Here is a 23,314-nt window from a genome sequence, read left to right as displayed (position 1 = left end):
CTTTAACTCAAAAACACCAACACAATGTCTCTCTGGTGAATACGCGTTACAGGCTGCGTAGTCATCACAAGCCTCGTGGTAAAGGTTGCCTTCTTAGTGGAGTAAAGAAAATCCTTGGAGTTAAAATATTAAACATCTCAGAGAACCTCTCGCTCCTTTTCAGTAAACATTAAAGAGAAGAGCTGTAATGACAAAAACACACATCAGACAGGCAGACTTAAACTTTAAAGGAGGTCTTTGCTGCAACTGACTAAGTTTCCATGGGTGAAGTTTCTCCAACCTTCTCTTCCTTACCTTTCTCCAAAGGACAGTTTCAATGGAGCACTTTTTTTTTGTTTGTTTTTTTAAGATTTACCAAATGACTTTTATTTGTTACTCTTTCAATGGAGCACTTTAAAATTGTAATTTAAAACTCTCTGAGATCAACCAACAACTTAAAGATAATATCTGACTTCCATACACCTCCATAAATAAATTGGAAAGAAATGTATCTGTTTATCTACTTAGGTCTCTCCCAAATAAACGTGACTGCACACGACATGGGCCCTGCTGTTTCTCCCCATAGGAGAGATCAGAACACCCATACTGCTTAAACAGTTGGCCACCTGTCTTTAGCCAGGGATCCATCCCACCGCCAAACAAGCCTGGGGCTAGAACTCTTCAGAGGACTGAAGGTCCCTCCAACAACGGCTGCTATTTACTTAATTTCATACATAAGAAGGAAGGAGGGGGCGTGAAGCCTTTTGCATGCTCTCTCTTGGGGTCCTGGCTGAGATGGGTGCTACCACAAAGTTCAACTCAAGGTCTCCGATACGACAAAGCTCACTATTAAAATGTGTTTGTTTGTTTGAAACCACTCAGTGCAAAGACAAGTAAACTCTGTGAGTTTTATCAGACTATTCATGCTAAGTTCATTTTTCATGAGTTAGATTGAATTTTTTTGTATGTGTTCAAATTCTTATTTTTTTTTACTTTGTTTCTAACTTTTCTTTTTTTGCATCTATTTTAAAAATTTTATTGCAGTATATTTGATGTGTAATATTATAAGTTGAGGTGCACAACATAGTGATTCTCAATTTTTAAAGATTATGCTATGCTTATAGTTATTATAGAATATTGCCTATATCCCCTGTGTTTTACAGTATACTCTTTTGCTCATCTATTTTATACATAATGGTTTGTACCTCTTAATCCCCTACCCCTAAGTGTCCATCAACAGATGAACGGATAAAGAATATGTGAGATATATATATATATATATATATATATATATATATATATAATGGAATACTACTCTGCCATAAAAAAGAAAAAATTCTGCGATCTGCAACAGCAATGGATGGACTAGGAGGGTATTAAGCTAAAGTGAAATAATTCAGACAAAGAAAGACAAATACTGCATGATGTCACTTATATATGGAATCTAAAAAATAAAACAAACTAGTGAAAGTGAAAGTCACTCTGAAGAAGGAATTCATAGGGCCTGGACTCCATCTTAGCCCTGTTCATGCTGATCATGCTTGGCCACCTTTCCAATGGACTCTGAACTCTGTGTTTAGTTCCTATGGAAACAGAAGGATAAGACCCCCTCCAGACAGGGGAACCTTGAAGATCGTATCTAGGTTACTCATCACCTAGGAGAAAACATACACTAATCACCCCTTCCTCCAGACAGGCCATAAATTTTTCTGTATCTATCGGAGTGTAACCTCGGGTTTATTGATTATTGGCTAATTGTTTGACTGTTTGAGCACATGAGTACATAGCACGTGAATGACGGGGTTATTGGGATTGTATTATCCTTGGTTTATGTAAGTCTCAAGGAATTTGGAGTGGTGGGTTCAGACACGTACACATGGGGTATAAAAGATTCTCACAAATGCTGGTCGGGGTCCTTGGCTAAGAGGAGACTCTGCCTTGGGCCCGCCGGTGTAATAAACTGCACTCCACTATCTGCATTGTCCTGAGTGAGTTTGTTTCCCGGAATGCGTGGCTACAACAACTCAATCATGTCCAACTCTTTGCAACCCCATGGGTATAGTCCATGGAATTCTCGAGGCCAGAATACTGGAGTGGGTAGCCTTTCCCTTCTCCACGGGATCTTCCTAACCCAGGGATGGAACCCAGGTCTCCTGCATTCCAGGTGGAAACAAACTAGTGGATATAACAAATAGAGAACAAATTAGTGGTTACCAGTGGGAAAAGGAAAAGGGAGAGGGGCAAGATAAACAGAATTTTTCAAAAAAGCTTTCATTATATCAAGAAGCTTTATGTAAAGTTTTTACTAAAACACCACACAGAGAAAATTGCACAAATCGAAGTGTACATCTAGGTGAATTTTCATCACATGAACATACCTAAATCAGGAAAGAGCATGTCCTCAGCACCTCAAAAGCCTGGCCCCTAACACTGTAGATTAACTTTGTCTGCCTTTGAACTTTATATAAATTTAATCACATAGAATTTATCACTTGTTTTTCTTTGACTGCCCCCCCATGGCATGTGGAATCTTAGTTCCCCAACCAGGGATCAAACCCAAGCCCCTTGCACTGGAAACACAGATTCTTAACCACTGGACTGTCAGAGAAGTACCTATTTATTGCTTTTTATGTTTGCTTTTTTTTAACTGATCAGTGTATTTATTAAACCTATAATATGTTGTTGCCTATAGTTGTGGACACTCTTCTGGCTGAATATACCACAATTTATCCCCTCTACTGTAGATGGTCGTTTGAGTTGTTTCCAGTTTTATATGAAGGAGGAAACAGAACAGGCTCCCTCTTGAAAGCAGGACTCCATCTTGGGGCGGACTGTGGACTTTGAGTTATATGCCCAGTATCTATGGAAACGACATACCAACTGGAAAACCAGGCCCCTGGAAGGAAGAGCCCTGGGGCTCTCCATCGCCTAAAAGAATACCCTAATTATCTGTGTAACCGAATAGAATCATACATTCTATTATGCTTATTGGGGAATGACCACAAGCCTATTGATAATTGTCCAGTTAACTACCTAGGTTTAAGGCATATGAATCATGGGTTAACTTTGATTGTATCTTTCTTTTTCCTTTGTTCAGACTAGTTTCAGGGAACCTTATACACTTAAGGTATATAAGGTTTTCACAAAGACGGTCGGGGTCCTTGGCTAAAAGGAGACTCTGCCTTGGGCAGGCCGGTGTAATAAACTGCACTCCACAACTGCATTGTTCTTCTGAGTGAGTCCTGGAATGCGTGGCTACAACACTATGTAGAATAGCACTGCTATAAACATTCTTGGGGAAATTATTTTTGCATTTCTATGGGTCTATACTTAGGAGTAAAATTACCAGCTTCTCATTTTATATATGTGTGTGTGTGTGTGTTTAAACTCACCAATTCAAAGATAGATCTTTTTGCAGTTGCCTTATTTTTATTCTTATTTACTTCTATTTTTACTTACTACTCTACGGCACAGAAGCAGGGTTGTGCTGAAGGTCACAAATGAGCCCCCAAATAAATGGATTAGGTTGTGCCTTTCTACCCAAGCAATGCTGAGGTTGTTCTCACTCCAGACAAATGTCTCCTTGCCCTGAAGCTCACTTGTCACACACAGATATACATGGCTCTTCATTGTTTAGTCGCTAAGTCGTGTCTGACTCTTTGCAACCCCAGGGACGGCAGCACTCCTGACTTCCCTGACCTTCACTGTCTCCTGGAGTTTGCTCAGACTCCTGTCCATTGAGTTGGTGATGCCATACATACTTGGCTGCACCTACAAAAACATCTTATATCTCTTCCAGGGCCTCTGACCCACAGTTAGCCTTAGGGGGAAGGAGAATGTTACTGAATCCAAGCTCAGCCTGCTTGTCTAAGACTGATTGACTGAGAGACTAGGAGTTGAGGCAAGGAATACAACTTTATTCAGAAGGCCAAATGACCAGGAAGGCAGGCTAATGTCTCCAAATAACTGTCTTGTCAGGGTTTAGATGCCAGGTTCTTTCACAGGACAGAGATGGGGAGGAGTTGGGGAAATAAGCCAGTCCACCCTAAAGGAAATCTGTCCTGAATATTCACTGGAAGGACTGATGCTGAAGCTGAAACTCCAATACTTTGGCCACCTGATGCGAAGAACTGACTCCTTAGAAAAGACCCTGATGTTGGGAAAGATTGAAGGTGGGAGAAGGGGACTACAGAGGATGAGATGGTTGAACGGCATCACAACTCAGTGGACATGAGTTTGGGTAAACTCTGGGAGTTGGTGTTGAACAGGGAGGCCTGGTGTGCTGCAGTCCATGGGGTCATAAAGAGTCAGACACAACTGAGAGACTGAACTGAACTGAGGAAATAAAGATAACTATCTTGCAAATATTTCCTAGACTGGACAACCTCAGGGAAGTGTTAATCTCTTCAGGCATATGGGCAGGGTTCCCTGAGGCAGGTCATTATATACAATTACAATAACAAAAGCAATGAAAAGCAAACGTTAAACTCAAAGAAATAAATTCATCTTGGAGTCAGAATTGGTTCTTACTTGCAACAAATAGAGGTTGGCTTCTCTGGTGGCTCAGAGGGTAAACTGTCTGCCTGCAATGCAGGAGACGGGGGCAGGGGGGTTCGATCCCTCGGTTGGGAAGATCCACTGGAGAAGGAAATGGCACCCCACTCCAGTACTCCTACCTGGAAAATCCCATAGATACAGTCCATGGGGACCCAAAGAGTTGGACACGACTGAGCAACTTGGAAGCACAACAAAATATACCTTCTTAGCTTAGGGAAGGCACAGGGTTTTCCAAGTGACTCAGATGGTAAAGAATCTGCCTGTAATGCAGATTTGAATCTGGGTTCGATCCCTGGGTTGGGAAGATCCCCTAGAGAAGGGAACCATAACCCATTCCACTATTCTTGCCTGGAGAATTCCATGGACAAAGGAGCCTGGCAGGTTATAGTCCATGGGATCACAGAGTTGGGCATGACGGAGCGACTTTCACACTTCCAATATTCTTGCCTGGGAAATCCCAAGGACAGAGGAGCCTGGCAGGCTACAGTCCATAGGGTCTCAAAGAATTGGACACAACTGAGTGACTGAAAAACTTCTATGCAGAGTACATCATGAGAAACACTGAGCTGGAAGAAGCACAAGCTGGAATCAAGATTGCTGCAAGAAATATCAATAACCTCAGATATGCAGATGACACCACCCTTGTGGCAGAAAGTGAAGAGGAACTAAAAAGCCTCTTGATGGAAGTGAAAGTGGAGAGTGAAAAAGTTGGTTTAAAGCTCAACATTCAGAAAATGAAGATCATGGCATCTGGTCCCATCACTTCATGGCAAATAGATGGGGAAACAGTGGAGACAGTGTCAGACTTTCTTTCTTGGGCTCTAAAATCACTGCAGATGGGGACTGCAGCCATGAAATTAAAAGAGGCTTACTCCTTGGAAGGAAAGTTATGACCAACCCAGATAGCATATTCAAAAGCAGAGACATTACTTTGCCAACAAAGGTCCGTCTCGTCAAGGCTATGGTGATATGGTGATGGTGAAGGTTGGTGATGGACAGGGAGGCCTGGCGTGCTGCAGTCCATGGGGCACAAAGAGTCGGACATGACTGAGCGACTGAACTGAACTGACACCGCATATGACCTGGGACCCTCACAACCCTTCCGCGCCTCAGTTTTCTTACCTGTAAAAACGACATTCCTATCTCATTGGTGGGAAATTTAATTAACAAGAGTTCCTATCTCATTGGTGGGAAAATTAACAAATGTAGAGAGTCTGGCACAATGGGGGTTACTCAATAAATATTCCCTCCTGAATGAGTCGATTTCGCCCGAAGCAGCCAAGTTCACACCCCTGACGTCCTTGACAGGCCACCCCTCAGACGCTTCGGGCAAGTCTGAAGAAAGTACGCGCCGGCAGGGACGGCCACAGCGCCCTCGCGCGGCCAGCCGGGAAACCGCCGGAGTGACGGCCCCGCCCACCGGCGCCCGCGCCTGCGCAGAGGCTCCGCCCCGAAGTTGAGGCGTTGTGTCAGGCGCCCCGGACGCCGGCAGGTCCCGAGGGACCGGGCGGCGACGCCATGGCGGTGCGACAAGCGCTGGGCCGAGGCCTGCAGCTGGGCCGAGCGCTGCTCCTGCGCTTCACGGCCAAGCCCGGCCCGGCCTACGGCTGGGGCCGGCCGGAGCGGCCCGGCCCCGCGGCGGGCTGGGGTCGCGGAGAGCGCCCGGGCCCGGCCGCGGGACCCGGCACGGAGCCGTGCAGGCTCGGGCTCGGGCTTCCCGGCCGCTACCGCTTCTTCCGCCAGTCGGTGGCCGGGCTGGCGGAGCGGCTCCAGCAGCAGTTCGTGGTGCGAGCCCGGGGCGGTGCGGGCCCTCGCGGCCGCGCTGTCTTTCTGGCCTTCGGGCTTGGGCTGGGCCTCATCGAGGAGAAGCAAGCGGAGGGCCGGCGGGCCGCCTCAGCCTGTGAGGAGATTCAGGTGAGTGCCGCCGGCGGGCGGGGCGGGGCCGGGGATGGGGCGGGGCTCCACTTGGGTGCGGGGCGGGGCCGGGGGGGAGACCGAGTTGGGGCAGGAGCCAGGCTTGGGGCGGGGCTAAGTGCGGGGGCGCGGTCCGAGGTGGGGGCGGGGCGGGACTGGGAGGCCCTGACTGCCGTCGGGCCTGGGGTCAAGACTTAACTTGTTCAATCGCGCAGTCTTGTCCGACTCTCTGCGACCCAATGGACTGCAGCACGCCAGGCTTCCCTGTCCATCTCCAGCTCCCAGAGCTTACTCAAACTCATGTGCATCGCGTCGGTGATGCTATCCAACCATCTCATCCTCTGTCGTCCCGTTCTCCTCTTGCCTTCAGTCTTTCCCAGCATCAGGGTCTTTTCAAATGAGTCAATTCTTCGCATCAGGTGGCCAAAGTATTGGAGTTTCAGCTTCAGTCCTTCCAATGGATACCCAGCACTGATTCTATTTATCTTGTAGCTGGGAATTCCTTGGCAATCACTGATTAAGGCTCATTTGTTACTGATCTCCTGGTGCCAGGCCAGGACCTCACTTTTGTTTCACTATCTTCTCTTCCTCAAACGGGGCTTTCCAGGTAGCTCAATTGGTAAAGAATTCGCTTGCAATACGGGAGACCCCGGTTCAATTCCTGGGTCTGGAAGATCCGGTGGAGAAGGGGTAGGCTACCCACTCCAGTATTCTGGCCTGGAGAATTCCATGGACAATCCATGGGGTCACAAAGAGTCAGACAGGACTGAGCTTTCACTTCCTCAAACTGCATGGTTTGAAAGATATACTAATTATGTAGCTCCTGAACTTCCCTGGTGGCTCAGATGGTAAAGCATCTGCCTACAATGCGGGAGACCTGGGTTCAATCCCTGGGTTGGGATCTCCTGGGGAAGGAAATGGCAACCCACTCCAGTACTCTTGCCTGGAAAATTCCATGGACAGAGGAGCCTGGTAGGCTACAGTCCATGGGGTTGCAAAGAGTTGGACACGACTGAGCAACATCAATGTCAATGTGGCTCCAAGGCCAATGACCTTCTTTCTGTAAATTTTCTAAAATTTAAGGACAGCTAATTCCTAACCCTTATATTCCAGGGGTAGTTGTCATCCCCAATTTATGGATGAGAAAACCTACTCAGGGAGGTGAAAAGTGAAATAACTTGCTGAAGTCACAAGTCTGACTTTCATAGAACCTGTGCTGTTGTTAACCACTTGCCAGCCGGGCAGCCTCCACAGTTTAGCCAATTAGTGACATAGCTGAAGCCGAAGTAAAAACCCAAACAGCAGGAGAAAACAGCAGGCCTAATGGTTTTTAGTTAACAACCTGTGTAATCTGGGGTGACTAAGATGCTTAGTTCTTGGGCTTTTGAAGTGTTTTAAAGAGCTCAGAGGATTCTGTTTCTACTCAACCAAAATCTCTACTTGTCCAGAGAAACAGAAGGAATAGGATGTGTTTATTAAAAGGCAGCTTTATTTGAAGGAATTGGCTCTGCTGTTCTGGAGTCTGGCAAGTTCAGACTGCAAGGTAGACAGGCAGGCTGGACAGCCAGGAAACAAACATTTTTAAGTTCGAGTCTGAAGGCCATCTGCTGGCACAGTGCCCTCCTCTTGAGGGAGGCCATTCTTCCTGGGGTTGGGAACCATTCACTGCCTTAGTACAGCCCCTGGGTTTTACAGCTTAGTGCTGAGGTGGTGCAAGGTGGGGTGATTTGCCCAAGGACACAGCTGGTTAAAGACCAAGCAATGTTGGTCTTTAAGCGCCCATGTTTCCTGGGTTTCAGCCCCGGTCGTGTTACTCATCACCAGAGTGTCTCATGTTTATGCCCTGGCCCCTTTGATGCAACAGGTGATGCCTGGCCTAGGCCCCATTCTCTGCCCCTGTCTTTTGTTACAGCTCAGCTGGCAGAAGCCAAGGCGGCCAACTTGACAAACCCTACTAAAAATTGCAGTGGCTGTTTCTAAACCGAGGAGCTAGATCCTCCTAAGCTTACCATCTCCACATCCTTGCCTCACACTTCACTCTTCTGTGTCTTAAAATTTATAATTAATTACAAATTAATTTTAAAAATTCTTGCATTTGACTTCTTTGGAAAGAAAATCAGAGTACCAGATTTGGCAACCCGTGTGCTAAAATTCTAATTCTAATGCTAATTGCATATGGTGTCATACTGGAGTAGACCAGACCAGTCCCTTTAGATGCATTTGGAAAGCATTTTGTGGGGGGAACCCTTTATAAAATAGGCCAAAGATATGAATATATATTTCACTAAGAGGAGATACAGATGCCAAATAAGGATAGTTCAACATCATGAATCATTAGGGAAATGCAAATTGAAAATACAACATGATATCTCTGCATACTTATTAGAGCAGCTAACATTTTAAAAATAAGTGATAATAGCGAATGCTTGTGAGGATGCAGAGAAACTGGACCAATGCTGAAAACCTAAAATAGTATGGCCACTCTGGAAAATAGTCTGCGGTTTCTTACAAAACTAAACATACGTTTATCATATGACCCAGCCATTGCAGTCTTGGGCGTTTACCCAGAGACTTGAAATTTTATGTTCATACAAAAACCTGTACATGAGTAGCTGCTATGGGAGACAGTATGCCAGTCCCCCAGACATTAAAAATAGAATTATTGTATGATCCCAGCAATTCCGCTTCTTCGTATATAGCCAAAAGAAGTGAAAGTGGGGATTTTGAACAAATATTAGTTCACCTGTGTTCATAGGAGCATTATTCACAGTAGTCAGAAGGCAGAAGCAACCCAAGGGGCCATCAATGGGTGTTAAATCTTGTACCCCAGTATTTATGGCTGCATCCCTCATAATAGCAAAATATAAACACACAAACATCCTTTAGCTGGTGAATTGTTAAACCCTGGAATGCTAATAATAAGGAATAATAAGAAATCTGCCATTGATACAGGTAACAACTTCAGTGAACCTCAGGGGCATTATGCTTAGTGAAAAAAGTCAGTTCCAAATGGTTGCATCCTGCGATTCTATTTATGTAACATTCTTGAAATGACAGAATGGTAGAGATGGGAACAGGTCAGTGGTTGCCAGGGACGTGGTTGCATGGGGCATGGCGAGGGTGGTGCAAAAACAAAGAGGCAGCTCAAAGGAATTCTCTTGTGATGGAACAGGTCTGTGTCTTGATGGTGATGACATGAATCTGTAGGTGGGGTGAGATCGCACAGAGCTACACTGCATGGGCATGCTCACGAGTGAATGCGGGTTAGAAAAGATGATGAGGACTGGGTAAGACCTGTAGCCTCGTTGACCGGAGGGTATGTCGTCACTTTGCTGGGTTTGATAGTCTAGTGCCTCGTGAGAGGGCAGTTGCAGGAGACTGGGCGAAGGGCACGCAGGACGCTTTGTTGGGGTTTTTTGGGCAGCTTCCTGTAAGTCTATATTTATTTCAAAACAAAGCTTTAAAAATTTTATCTCATCCTCAAAACTGGTTGACTGAGGATTACACGATACTGCTTCAGCTCCACAGAATTTAGAAACTGGTTGGCAAGGCAAGACAGACTTTCATTTTTTAAAAACATTAAAAGTTCTCATGCGAGGTGTTTTAGCTTTAGGGGCTTTAGGAATCTTCCAGAAGGAAAGACTGCTGTGGGCTGGGTGGTCAGCACTGGTTATAGGGGAAGCAGGAGCTTGAGTTGGGACTTGATGGATGAGTAGGGATGAGCAGGCAGAGCAAACATGATATTCCAGGGGGCGGAGGGGGGAAACAGTTTGAGCAGAGGTTCGGGGAGAGGCATGTGAGAGACCAGTACGGACGGCGCAGACCAGCCTGCAGAACACTTCATACACAGGAAGTGTCGGGACAAGGTGCTGAATAGCCTGTAAGTTAGGTTCGTTCTTGCTGGTGGTGCTGGTCCTCCCTGCTGCATGCGGGGTTGATCTGTGTTGCAGTGCGCAGGCTTCTCATTGCATGACTTCTCTTGACGCGGAGCAGGGCTCTAGGGCTCACAGGCTCAGGAGTTGCAGTACGCGGGCTCAGTTGCTCTGAGGCTTGTGGAGTCTTCCCGGACCAGGGATCAAACCCATGTCCCCTGCACTGGCAGGCAGATTCTTATCCACTGGACCACCAGGAAGTCCATCAGTTAGGTTCTGCTGCGACATTTGAAAGCAGTGGGCTTTCATTGGACTCAGAAGCAGGTAAAGGAAGGACATGAGTGGGAAAGTCTGGAGGCGAGTGTGTAGCCGTAGAAAGGGAGGGATCAGCAGATGAGACGGGATTTGAGGAGGAAGGTAGAGTTTGGGTGACTGGAGGAATGATGTCACCTGCCTGAAGTAGGCAAGAATCCCAATTTGGGGGAAATGGCCTCTTTCCCCATGCACCCCCACCTACACTTGCATCTAATTCCATCAGAACTCATGTACTCTTTGTCTCCTTTCTGTAAACAGAATGGCCCCCCAGCTTCCTAAGAGGCAGAAACAGGGAGACAGGTGTATGGTCAGGCCACTCAAGATGGCGGTTCTCCAGTAGATCTTCCCAACCCAGGAATCGAACCAGGGTCACCTGCATTGCAGGAGGATTCTTAACCAGCTGAGCTGTGAGGGAAGCCCAGTGAGTGGGATAAAGGAACTGTTTCAGCAACAATTGAAATGTGAAACTCACTCTCACCGTGTGACCACGTGTGACCCAGGAGGCTAACTCCAGACCTACCAGCTATAACTGAACGTCCCAGGAGTGACCATCCCCCTGCTTCTGCCACATTAACCCAGAGGCCACTTGTCAACACCCGCTCAGTTCAGCTGTTGACCACTAAAGGACCATTGCCAGCTGTCAGTCAGGGCAGTAACTCACTTTTGCCCTCGCCACAGGACCAACCCCCCGGGGAAATATAAAGTGGTCCGGGACTGGCAGATAAGACCCTGGTGGTTTGGGCTTGCCACCCTGTGGGGCATGGGATTAGAGAGGGATTTACAGATTTCATCTTCTTACAGATCTTCTACCTAGCCCAGCCCCACCTAAGACTACTTAAAGGAATTAATCTGGGCCTCTACTGGAGAAAGGCACCATTCTGTTAACCCTGGGGTCTGTTACACCGCCTCTCTAGGACTGGCATTGGCTGCGGGGACTGAAAGTGGACCAGAGATGTGGTCCAACAGGCCTGGCCAGGACAAAAACCACAGGATGGGCAGGCTCTCACAATGCTGGTACTGCCTGTATTTTGCCTAGTGGTCACGACCTTTCCTATATTATGTAAATGTAAACATCCTACATTTTGTCTCTTATCTAAGCAGAGAGAGTCTGTCCAGTGACTGGGCGACCACGGTGGCCTAACTGTGCGATGAGTCTGGGAATTTCCCTGATGGTCCAGTGGTTAAGAGTCTGCCTTCCAGTGCAGGGGACGTGGCTTAGATCCCTGGTCAGGGAACTAAAATCCCACATGCCATGCAATGAAGCCCTGGTGGCCCAACTAAAGAAGCCGGCACCAAAGACCAGTGTGCCGCAGCAAAGACCCAGCACAGCCAAAAAAAAAAAGAAAAGCCTGTAGAAATGAGTCTGATCAGTGGGTCTCCAGAAAGATGCTCTGTCCTCCTGTGCCTCCCTGGGCCTCTCCAGGCTCTGAGCTGCTGGTGTCCACATTGCGTTTGTGGTGGTTGGTTGCAGTGCACCTCTGCATACCTGACCCCAGGGACGTCACGGGACAGGGCTGGACCAAGATGGTAGGGGCCGCACAGGGTTTGTGGGAGTGGAGTGTGTGGTCCAGGCACTCAAGACGGCCGCTCTCGCGCTCTCTCTTCATCCCCTGCTGGACCTACAGGTCCAGGGAGCTAGACCAGTGCCCGCTCCCCTACAGCTTCCTCACAGGAGGTGTTTGCCCCCTGCCCCAGCTATGGTTGCTCTAAGCCTTAGGCCACAACCGCTCCACCTGCTGGTGTATTCAGGGGAAACGTCTGCCCTGGTGATGGGCATGAACCTGCAGGGCTGTGAGGGACCCGCTGGTTTCCCTGATAACTAATGAGCCAACCTGACAGCAGTGCCCCCTGTGAATGGTACCCGCCACCTCCCCAGAGGAGCGAAGGTTGCTGTCAGGTCCTTCCTGCTGTCTGCCACACACACTGGGATGCTTCTCCAGGACCCCCTGCTGCAGACAGATAAGATTCCCCATCCAGTAAACCACGGCTGCCATTGTCACTGCCTCCAAGCTCCTTCATCAGCCATCGGCAGGCTGGCCGTCTACAGGACCTGCAGGTCCTCAGGCTTCAGCCCAACAACAGGACCTGAAAACTGGCTCCAGGGAGCCTCCTGATTTTCATCCCCTTGCTTGCAAGAGCAGCCTGAGGTCATTCACAAGCGGGAGGGGTGGCTGTGACCACATGCTCCTGCCATCCACAGCTCCTGGTAACCATCCAGTAGCCACCTACCGAGGCCTTTGCAGAAAGAACCGTCTCCATAATCAGAAGCCTCCAAGATTGTGCTGGTAGCCTGACGGGCAGCAAAGGAGCAGTGTGCCAGCTGCAGACCTGGGGAACTGCAGCCTCTTAACATGGATGGAGGAGCCTGGTGGGCTGCAGTCCATGGGGTCACTAAGAGTCAGACACGACTGAGTGACTTCACTTCGACTTTTCACTTTCATGCATTGGAGAAGGAAATGGCAACCCACTCCAGGGTTCTTGCCTGGAGAATCCCAGGGACGGGGGAGCCTGGTGGGCTGCCGTCTATGGGGTCGCACAGGGTCGGACACGACTGACGCGACTTAGCAGCAGCAGCAGCAGCAACTAACATAGTGTTCTGTGTTGGACTGACGTGGTGACTGCCATGAAGTGACAGTTTGAGAATTAATCTGAATAAGGGGAGAACAGGCTGGCTTGAGCCCAGGACCAACAGTAGCACCCAGTTTGGTTGTTTTATTAGCCCTCAATCTGCCAGTGGAGATTTGGCCTCGCTGTACCACTCCATCCCTTCACTGTAGCCTCACGGGGCTGCCAAGCTCATGGTGCCTGCTCGTTTTCTTCACAGGCAGTTTTCACCCAGAAAAACAAGCTGCTCCCGGACCCACTGGACACCCGACGCTGGCAGGGTTTCCGGCTGGAGGAGTATCTGATCGGGCAGTCCATTGGCAAGGGCTGCAGCGCCGCCGTCTATGAGGCCGCCATGCCTGTGTTGCCCCGGAACCTGGAGGAGGCAGAGAGCCTGGGCCAGCTTCTTCCAGGGAAGGGCCCAGAGATCCTTCCACGGGGAGAGGAGGTGCTGGCCCCGCGGGCCCCGGCCTTCCCCTTGGCCATCAAGATGATGTGGAACATCTCGGTAAGGGCGGGGCCTCCATCTCTGAAGTCATCCTTTTTCAAAATCCCCTTCTTGGGGGCAGTGATAACCAGATGACACTTCTTCCCAGGAAGTAAATAGGAACCAGCAAGATTCTCCACAGGACAGGTGCCTCACGCTCTTGTGCAGCAGTCTGAAGCAGTGTTACAGTCTTGGACTGTAACCTGTCCACGTGTCACCCAATGTCCCGCCTCCCCGACGAGCTCCCAGGCCGCTGGGCCGCAAGCCACACTGAGTGGCGAGGGCCTGGGGCGTCTGGGCCAATGAGCGTATTTCAGGGTTGCAGTGTGCTCTGTCCTCTCACTCCCTGACCTGCTTGTGGGGAAGGAGGGGCCACGTGCCTTCCACTGAGCCCACCTCCCACCACACTCCAGACCCGAGGCTGGTGTGCCAGCTCTCTGCTCTTAACCCTTGCAGAACTCAAGACTTTGGCAAGTTGAGTATTTTTCCCACCCAAAAGAAAGATTTCTGTCCATTTAGAGTAGCTTCTGTATCTTGCCATCACATCGTGGGAGGAAGGTTAGGAAGCTCATCAAGACTTGATGGCATTTTCTGCGGAGCCTCTCTCCAAGGCTGAGGGGGGCAGCCACATAGCTCACGCTGGGCCCTGAAGGGCGTGGTCTGCGCCTTGATGTGTGGAGCGAAACTTGTTAGACTGTGCTTCCAAGCTGGGCTGATAGCCAACATGAAGCCAACCCCCACCCCACGCCCACCCCCAGGAAGCATCCAGTCCTAACATCAAAACTCCCACTGGTTGGGGCATGACAGCAAATGCAGTCACAAAAGCTAAAAGACTTAATTCTGAAAGGATTCTTTATAGGTGTCGCCAGTCCTGAGAGCTGTTCGTAATGAAATGAGGAAAATATGGTGCTTTCCCTCATTGTGTGTTGCTTTTTGCTGGTTGATAGAGGGCTGTTCTGTGATTCAGCGCAAGTTTATCCAGGGTGGGCTTGGGCTCGGCCTATCTGCTGAAGGGAGCCTTCAGGGGTGAGCGTTCGTGCTTGGTGGTCCGGTCTGAGCCTGGTGGTGCCCGGAGGCCTCTGTGGCAGGAAGAGGAGCCCCTGCTGTGGTCATCTCAACAGCTCCTCCAGCCCTGGGCACCTGAGCTGCCGAGAGTTTGAGGAGTGGGCAGTATCCTCTGGGTTGGCATGAATGGCACCTCTGCCTCCTTTCTCCCGGGAGAAACTAGGCTTGGCTTGCCACTCAGAGAGGTTATGAGCTTGAAGGTCAAAACCAGTTCTAGGCAGTAGTTGTCCTGGTCCGGATGACAGGGAGGGCCTGGACTAATTCTGGACCCATTACGGATGTGTTGCAGGCAGGCTCATCCAGCGAAGCCATCTTTAGCGCAATGAGCCAGGAGCTGGTCCCAGCCAGTCGAGTGGCCGTGGCCGGGGAGTATGGAGCGGCCACTCCCGGGTAAGTGGCCGTCTGCCCCCCTCGCCCCGCTGCGGAGCAGCGCCCACACCCATGCCCTCGGCACAGCGCCTGATGCAACACACACACCCAGACACAGCACGTGCCCGCTGATCAGTGCAGTCAGTGACGGGCTTCCAGGTGGCGGATAAGTGGGAAAGACTAGTCTGACCCCAGCTGGAGACGCTAGAGCAGGGAGAGAAGGCCATCTGAAACCATTCCCCTTCCTTCTGAACTGGGCAGATCTGATTTATGACTCCTAAGTAATTCTCAGGTAGAGCACCACCATTTTGTACGAATTGAATTCTATCTGTCCCCAGCAGAGGTTGACACTCACTTTACAACTAACTGCCATGACCTGATGGTGCCAAGAGATTTTTTTTTTTAATGGCCTATTCCCCAGGAGTGCTCTTTGTGGCAGAGGCGCCTGAGAAGTGGCAGCAGAGCCCAGTGCGGTCAGTGCTGGTTCGACCCCCATCAGGCCTGGCCAGTTCCAGTCTTCCGTTCAAACACACACCCCCCTCCCAGTGCGGCCACACGCTTTCCTGGGTTCTCCTGACAGCCAGGCAGCGCTTTGCTGCTGTGGCGCCAACAGCCTTGTGCTGGGATCCTCGTTCTCCCAGCGGCTCTAATGGCCCCAGGCCAGAATGACTCTCTGACGCCTTTGATCACCTAGGACAGGGGCCGGTTTGGATGGACCCCAGAGGAGCTGTTGGGAGCCACTCACGGCCTGGCTCAAAGCTCAGACCTGAGGCAGCTTGGAGGACAGCCCGGGCGTGGGGCTCTTCCTGTTATCTCGATGTCTCTGGGCTTCCGCTCCATCCGCCTCTCTCTGCCACCGTGCTATCTCATTTCCTGCCCGCAGATATACTTCCGGCTTCCCTCAGGCCTCGTGGCATTGTTACCAAAAGCAAACTCCTGTGCCTGACATACAGTGAGGCCAAACGATACCAAAATGTCAGAGTTTGGAACAGAGAAAGGTTTATTGCAGGACCATGGAAGGCGACAGGTGGCTCATGGCCCCCAAACATCAAATTCCCCAAAGAGTTTCAGCAAAGCATTTTTAAAGAGCGCGTAAGGGAGGGGGGGGGCCCAGGGTATGTGATTGGCTCATGTACACATCCCTGGTAGTTGGTGAGGTGACAGGGCAGTGTCGCAGTGGTTAACAGCCTCAGTCCTCAGGCTCCGGGAGGTCTGCGGGCTACCTGCTTATGACCATCAGGTGGTTAGCATCTTCATTTGGTGGGGGTTTTTACATCTGTAAAACAGCTCAGGAGATGTGCATCAGGCACTGTTCAGAGAGGAGCTCAAGCGGCGTTAAAGCATCCTTTCAACACCTCGGCCCCCTTTCCTGTGCAGTTACTGCTGAATTTTTCCTCACACTCCACAGAGAGACTCTCCCTTTTTCCTGCCAACCACCGGGTCTCGGACATGACTGCAGGCCCTTGGTTGCCCTTGGGTCAGGTGCGCACAGCCCCGGGCATGGCGGCCGAGTGCAGCCTCTGTTTCTGAGCAGGGCAGTGGGGTGGGGCTCCCGGAGCAGCAGAGGCCTGGGCAGGGCACCTGACGTGCGGGGGAATCACTCCTACACACTGCCTCCGTGTCGGTTCACTCAGAGGCTGACTGAGCTCATGCCAGGTGTTATGCTAGGGCCGGATCAGGGAGATTCCGGGTCCTATTAACCGCCTTACGGGGTATGGTACTACTCTATTCCCCTTTTCATTTGAGACTGAGCCAAGAGACGTTGAGCAGTGTGGCCAGGGACTTGGAGTGGCAGGCGTGGGGTTCAGCCCCCGGCAGCCCGCTTCCAGGCCCCATGCTCTACCTCGTGGGATGGATGGACGGTGGATGGATGGTGGGGTCACCAATGTGATGAGTCATCGCGGGTTTCCCTTCCAGCACCCGACTCTGCACCTGGCACACACTTGGTGTAGATATGGGTGGAGATGAATGTCAGTGTTGATTGTGGCCTCAGACTATTGTATCCCAAGTGTCGTATCTGCTGCTCCCTCACGTTTGTCCCACCCGGCTGAAACAGAAGACCCAAGGGAGGTCCCAAGCAGCTGGCCCCGCACCCCAACATCATCCGGGTCTTGCGAGCCTTCACCTCGTCGGTGCCGCTGCTGCCAGGAGCCCTGGTCGACTACCCAGATGTGCTGCCCCCCTGTCTTCACCCCGCAGGCCTGGGCCACGGGCGGACTCTCTTCCTTGTCATGAAGAAGTGAGTGGCGGGACCCGGAGTGAGTGGGAGCTGGTCGCTGCCTCCAGGAGCCTGGGGTCACGGGCGAGAGGACCCTCTCTCTTTGGGAGACAAGGGCAGGCTGAGGGCATATGTCTGCCCTGGAGCGCAGTTTCCCTTTGGGACAGCCTTCCAGGAAAACAGAAGGGCATGCTCAGTCAGGACATACTCCCCATCTAGTGCCCTTAGTACCTTAGTAGCCCCCTCTGTGCTCACCTTTCTCCTGCCTTTTTTTTTTAAACATAGACTCTTCTCCTTTCCTCCATCTCTGTGCCCCTGGCATTGCTGTGTGAGTGTTTTAAGAAAACAAGTAGCTGTCCTGTAACTTCTAACGTGTGAGGCCCTAGCTCTTACTTCCTAATTCCAGGATGGTGGATAGAAACAGAATGGCTACTTAGGGAGAAAAGGAATCAGAAGAAAGGCCATCATCCTAACAGGAAGTAAGGTGCTCGGGATGCTAGGTGCGCGGTAACTGGCCCTGTTGCGCTCTCCACCAGCTACCCCTGTACCCTGCGCCAGTACCTTCGCGGGAACACCCCGAGCCCCCGGCTGGCCACTGTGATGACTCTGCAGCTCTTGGAAGCAGTGGATCACCTGGTCCAGCAGGGCGTCGCGCACAGAGACCTGAAGTCCGACAACATCCTTGTGGAACTGGACGCAGGTAGCTGCCCCGCCCTGCTCTGAGTTGTTCGGGGCGGTCTGGACTTCAGGTTTGAGGACATTTAGGGGCCTTCGGGTCTTTTCTGGTTTTTATGTTCTAAGTTGTGTCTTAGCTCTGCACACAGAGATAAGCACTCTCTCCTTCAAGATGGAGGGCTTTGGTCTTTGTATTGTAAGAATATTTTCAGCAAGTACTGCTTGAATGTCAGCCCAGCTGCCTTTGGCAGTGAGCTCCCCATCATTGGAAGCATTCAAGTAAAGCTGGGTGGCTACTTGCCTAGGGGTTCTGTAAAGGAGAGTCATTGTTTTGTTCTTGTTGTTTAGTCACTAACTCATGTCTGACTCTTTGCAACCCCTTGGACTGTAGCCCACCAGGCTCCTCTGTCCATAGGATTTCCCAGGCAAGAATACTGGAGTGGGTTGCCTTTCCCTTCTTCAGGGGATCTTCTTGACCCAGGGATCAAACTTCTGTCCCTTGCAATACAGGAGGATTCTCATGTGGTCAATTTTGAACTAAAAAGATTTAAGATAATTCAATATGCAATTAAATTCTAGAGGAACTGGCTTTTAAAGGAAGTCTGCATGAATCCTTTTCTGGATAACTAATTGATAATGCACCGATTTTATCCAGTTCTTGGCTAGGGGACCTTGACTTCCCGGAGGCATGTCCGTGTCTGTGTTGTTGGTCCCACTCAGCTCTCTGGTGAGTGGGCAGCTGTCCAGGCCTTGCTGGCCTGTGTTCCTGGGTCAGCCTGTCCTGAGAGTGGCTTTTGTTGCTGCTCAGTCGCTCAGTCGTGTCCGACTCTTTGTGACCCCATGGACTGCAGCACACCAGGCCTCCCTGTCCATCACCAACGCCAGGAGCTTACTCAGACTCCATCCAGTCGGTGATGCCATCCAACCATCTCATCCTCTGTCATCCCCTTCTCCTCCCACCTTCAATCTTTCCCAGCATCAGGGTCTTTTCTAAGGAGTCAGTTCTTCGCATCAGGTGGCCAAAGTATTGGAGCTTCAGCATCAGTCCTTCCAGTGAATATTCAGGATTGATTTCCTTTAAGATTGACTGGCTGGATCTCCTTGCAGTCCAAGGGACTCTAACGAGTCCTCTCCAACACCACAGTTCAAAAGCATCAATTCTTCGGTGTTCAGCCTTCTTTATGGTCCAACTCTCACATTCATACGACTACTGGAAAAACCATAGCTTTGACTATATGGACATTTGTTGGCAAAGTAATATCTCTGCTTTTTAATATCCTCTCTGGGTTTGTCATAGCTGTTCTTCCAAGAAGCAAGCGTCTTTTAATTGCATAGCTGCAGTCACCATCTGCAGTGATTTTGAAGCCCAAGAAAATAAAGCCTGTCACGGTTTCCATTGTTTCCCCTCTGTTTGCATGAAGTGATGGGACCAGATGCCATGATCTTAGTTCTGAATGTTGAGTTTTAAGGTAGCTTTTTCACTCTCTTCCTTCATCAAAAGGCTCTTTAGTTCTTCTTCACTTTCTGCCATAAGGGTGGTGTCATCTGCTTATCTGAGGTTATTGATATTTCTCCCGGCAATCTTGATTCCAGCTTGTGTTTCTTCCAGTCCAGCGTTTCTCATGATGTACTCTGCATATAAGTTAAATAAGCAGGGTGATAATATATAGCCTTGATGTACTCCTCTCCCAATTTTGAATCACTCTGTTGTTCCATATCTGGTTCTCGCTGTTGCTTCTTGACCTGCATACAGGTTTCTCAGGAGGCAGGTCAGGTGGTCTGGTATTCCCATTCTTCTATGGAAGAATTTTCCAGTTTGTTGTGGTCCGCACAGTCAAAGGCTTTAGTGTAGTCAGTGAAGCGGAAGTAGATGTTTTTCTGGAATCCTCTTGCTTTCTTGATGATCCAACAGATGTTGGCAGTTTGACCTCTGGTTCCTCTGCCTTTTCTAAATCCAGCTTGAACATCTGGGGGTTCTCAGTTCACTTGCTATTGGAACCTGGCTTGGAGAATTTTGGCATTATGTTGCTAGCATGTGAGATGAGTGCAGCTGTGCAGTAGTCTGTTCCTGGGTCAGCGTGTCCTGAGGGTGGCTTTAGTGGAGGTATCAGAGGGCCTCGAGGTGCAGGGAGGAGAGGAGACGGCCTCTCACGTCTGCATGTCTCCCCACAGACGGCTGCCCCTGGTTGGTGATCACAGACTTTGGCTGCTGCTTGGCTGATGAGCGCGTCGGCCTGCAGTTGCCTTTCACCAGCTGGTACGTGGACCGCGGCGGAAATGGCTGCCTGATGGCTCCTGAGGTGAGTCCCACTGAGCGTGTCACGTGCCACCAGCAGAGCCTCTCCCACCAGGTCTCCTCTCTGTTTACTCAACCCTTTCATCTTTTCTGACCCGTAATTTGTCAGAAGTCCCCTCCCTGCCTCTCCGCCTGGAACTGAAGTCCCAGGAGAGATGCATTTTGCCAGCCTGAAGTGGGCAGCCTGAGCACACTGGCTTGGACCTGAGCTACAGCTCGTTCCAGTTCTGGGTTCCTTGGGACAGAGTCCAGGCTAGTGCATGAATCGGGGGCCGTGCAGGAGCACAAACAGGTTTCAAGTGCCAGCAGTGTGACTGTTCACTTGTTGCTTTCCGAGCAGGTGTCCACGGCCTGCCCTGGCCCCAGGGCAGTGATCGACTACAGCAAGGCGGATGCCTGGGCGGTGGGCGCACTCGCCTATGAAATCTTTGGGCTCCCCAATCCCTTTTACGGCCAGGGCAGGGCCCACCTTGAAAGCCGCAGTTACCAGGAGGCTCAGCTGCCAGCACTGCCCGAGTGGGTGCCGTGGGACGTGAGGTGCCTGGTGAGGTCGCTGCTGCAGCGGGAGGCTTGCAAGGTGAGGCAGTTCAGGCTTACAGGGGGCGTGTGGATGGGAACCTCAGGTCGTGTTCTAGAGTAAAGGGCAGGGCTGGGCAGGCACCGGAGTGAAAAACGGCTCCTCTATCTTACAGAGGTGATAGCCACATACAGAACACACAACAGGCTGGAATATAGATAGGAGCAGGGGAGCTGGCCACCAAGTTTGGAGTCAGGATTCCAGCAGTCAACTCCTCTTGGCTTTAGTTGCTTAAAGTTACTCAGAGGGAAACAGATGCAGTTTTAAGATATGTTTAATGAAGATATAGAATCAGCTGAGATCTAACCAGATAGATAGGATGAACTCTTCTAAGAGATCTGGACATTTTGAAATTACTCCAAAGGCTAACACATTTGAAACCTTAAAAGGAGTGGCAGGGCCAGTGCAGGTGGCATGTGGAGTGGAAAAGCACGGGCAGACCAGGGCCCACAGGCCCGCCCTACCGCTTGCCCCTCACCACGGGCAGCAGGCTGTCACATGTGTGCGCTGCCGTCATGAAGTTAGGACAACTCCCCTCACCCTAGACAGTCCAGTGGTGGCCTCCCAAGATTCCGATGCAGGGGACACAGGTTTGATCCCTGGTTGGGCAACTAAGATCACATATGCCATGCTGCATGGCGAAAAAAACCTTAATTTAAAAAAAGGCCCAGGATGGGGAGGCTATTCCAACAATGTCCTCTACCCATACTCCACCCCACCCCAAATTCGTACCCATGGGAAAGCCTGGGGCGTGGGTAGAATCGGCCAGTGTGTGTGCAGAGTACTGCAGGAGGGAGGGTGAAGAGCATGCTCAGGGCCAGAGAAGGGAAGACCCTGAAACAGGCTGCACTGAAAGCGGGCTGTGGGTGAAGACCGTCACAGGTGCTCTCAGCTCCGGCTCCCCTTCCTGTTGCAGAGGCCATCCGCCCGAGTGGCTGCTAACGTGCTTCACTTAAGCCTCTGGGGTGAACACACGCTCGCCCTGAAGAACCTGAAACCAGACGAGATGATTGGCTGGCTCCTCCAACAATCGGCCGCCACTCTGCTGGCCAACAGACTGACGGAGAACTGTGTGGAAACGAAAATGAAGATGCTGTTTCTGGCCAACCTGGAGTATGAAGCGCTGAGCCAGGCGGCCCTCCTCCTCGACTCCTGGAGGGCGGCCCCGAGACAGCTGCTGTAGCTGGTGAATTACTAAAAGAACTTTCCAGTATCTGTGTCGTGATGGTCTGTGAATGCTGAGCAAGTGCCTCCTAGGTGAGGGGATGGGGGAGTCAGGAGGAAAGATGGCACGGGGAGGGCGAGTCAGCAAAGAGAAGGCCTCAGGTTTGGGAGATGGAAGGAGCAGCTCGAGGTCACGGTCTAATCACTAACTCGCTCTAGCTGTGTGATTTTGCCTAGCTGTGTGATTCTGATGCATCGTCCAAGTTCTCTTACCTGTGAAATGAAGACACTGCTCTCAATAGAGGTCAGCAAACTTTGGCTAGTGCTCAGGCTTTCGCAGCTACTCAGCTCTGCCATCGTGGCGCAAAGACAGCCTTCAATGTGTGAACAAGTTCAGCTTCACTTAGGGACCCTGAGATTTGGAATTTCGTGTGTCACTACATATTCTTAATTTTTTCAACCACTTAAAAGGTAAAAACCATTTTTTAGCTTGCAGGCCTGCAAAAATCAGGCAGCAAGCCAGACCGGCCCACAGACCAAGTTTGCCAACCCCCGGTCTAACTGACCACAAAGGGCCTAACCCTCAAGAGAAATGCTAGCCAGTTACCAGGCTCCTTTGTGCATCAGCACTGCCCACGTGATGCCCTGGGCACACAGATCCAAAGGATGAGCTCTGTCCTAGGCGAGAGGCTGCTCAGGCATAAACCACTGACCAGAGTCCTGTCCTCCTCGACCTCTGAAAAGTCAGTGGCCGAGCGGCTCTGTTAGGTGAGGCTGAGCTGAGGAAGGTCAGACCTGTGCTGTGGCCAGAGTTCACGCAGGTCAGGACAGTCAGGTGTCAGAGTGAACAGCACGTGAGTGAGGCCCGAGACGGGAGCCGCTGCAGTCAGTCATCTGTCCCAGAGCAGCCCTGGGTGCTGGTGACAAGCATCGCCGCAGAGCTCGTGCAGCCGCTGATTTGAGTCCAGCAGAGCGCCAGTGACTAATGAAATGGAGATTAACAGGGCAGTGTTCTGAACTTGCTGATTGTCCCTTCTGACTAGCATTTCTTACAGGAATTATGATGAATTAAATGCATATTGACAACCACAAAATATGTAAGTGCCTCAAACTGAATACTTGGCTTTTAAGAGTAATTCTCACACTATAAAGACAATGATAGTTGAGACGGGATCATACAACTTTACGTGTGCTTTTAGGAGCACAACCAGGGCCTAAAGCA

The 23,314-nt window shown here is 50.4% G+C and overlaps 1 protein-coding gene across 1 annotated transcript; it reads left to right on the top strand.

The window, feature by feature from the left end:
- Positions 1 to 5,960: 5,960 nt before the first annotated feature.
- PINK1 (PTEN induced kinase 1) lies at positions 5,961 to 23,186 on the top strand. Its single transcript, XM_069579089.1, has 8 exons — positions 5,961 to 6,450; positions 13,462 to 13,749; positions 15,083 to 15,183; positions 17,219 to 17,401; positions 17,917 to 18,080; positions 20,228 to 20,355; positions 20,692 to 20,928; positions 21,845 to 23,186. The coding sequence occupies exons 1-8, from the start codon at positions 6,055 to 6,057 to the stop codon at positions 22,109 to 22,111; spliced, it is 1,764 nt and encodes a 587-aa protein (XP_069435190.1). The 5' UTR covers positions 5,961 to 6,054; the 3' UTR covers positions 22,112 to 23,186.
- The last annotated feature ends 128 nt before the right edge of the window (positions 23,187 to 23,314 follow it).

Source organism: Ovis canadensis, chromosome 2 (genome assembly GCF_042477335.2).
Source record: "Ovis canadensis isolate MfBH-ARS-UI-01 breed Bighorn chromosome 2, ARS-UI_OviCan_v2, whole genome shotgun sequence".
Classification (NCBI taxonomy): domain Eukaryota; kingdom Metazoa; phylum Chordata; class Mammalia; order Artiodactyla; family Bovidae; genus Ovis; species Ovis canadensis.
Note: the sequence above shows the minus strand (reverse complement) of the source record. Positions and strands in the feature narration are given on the sequence as shown.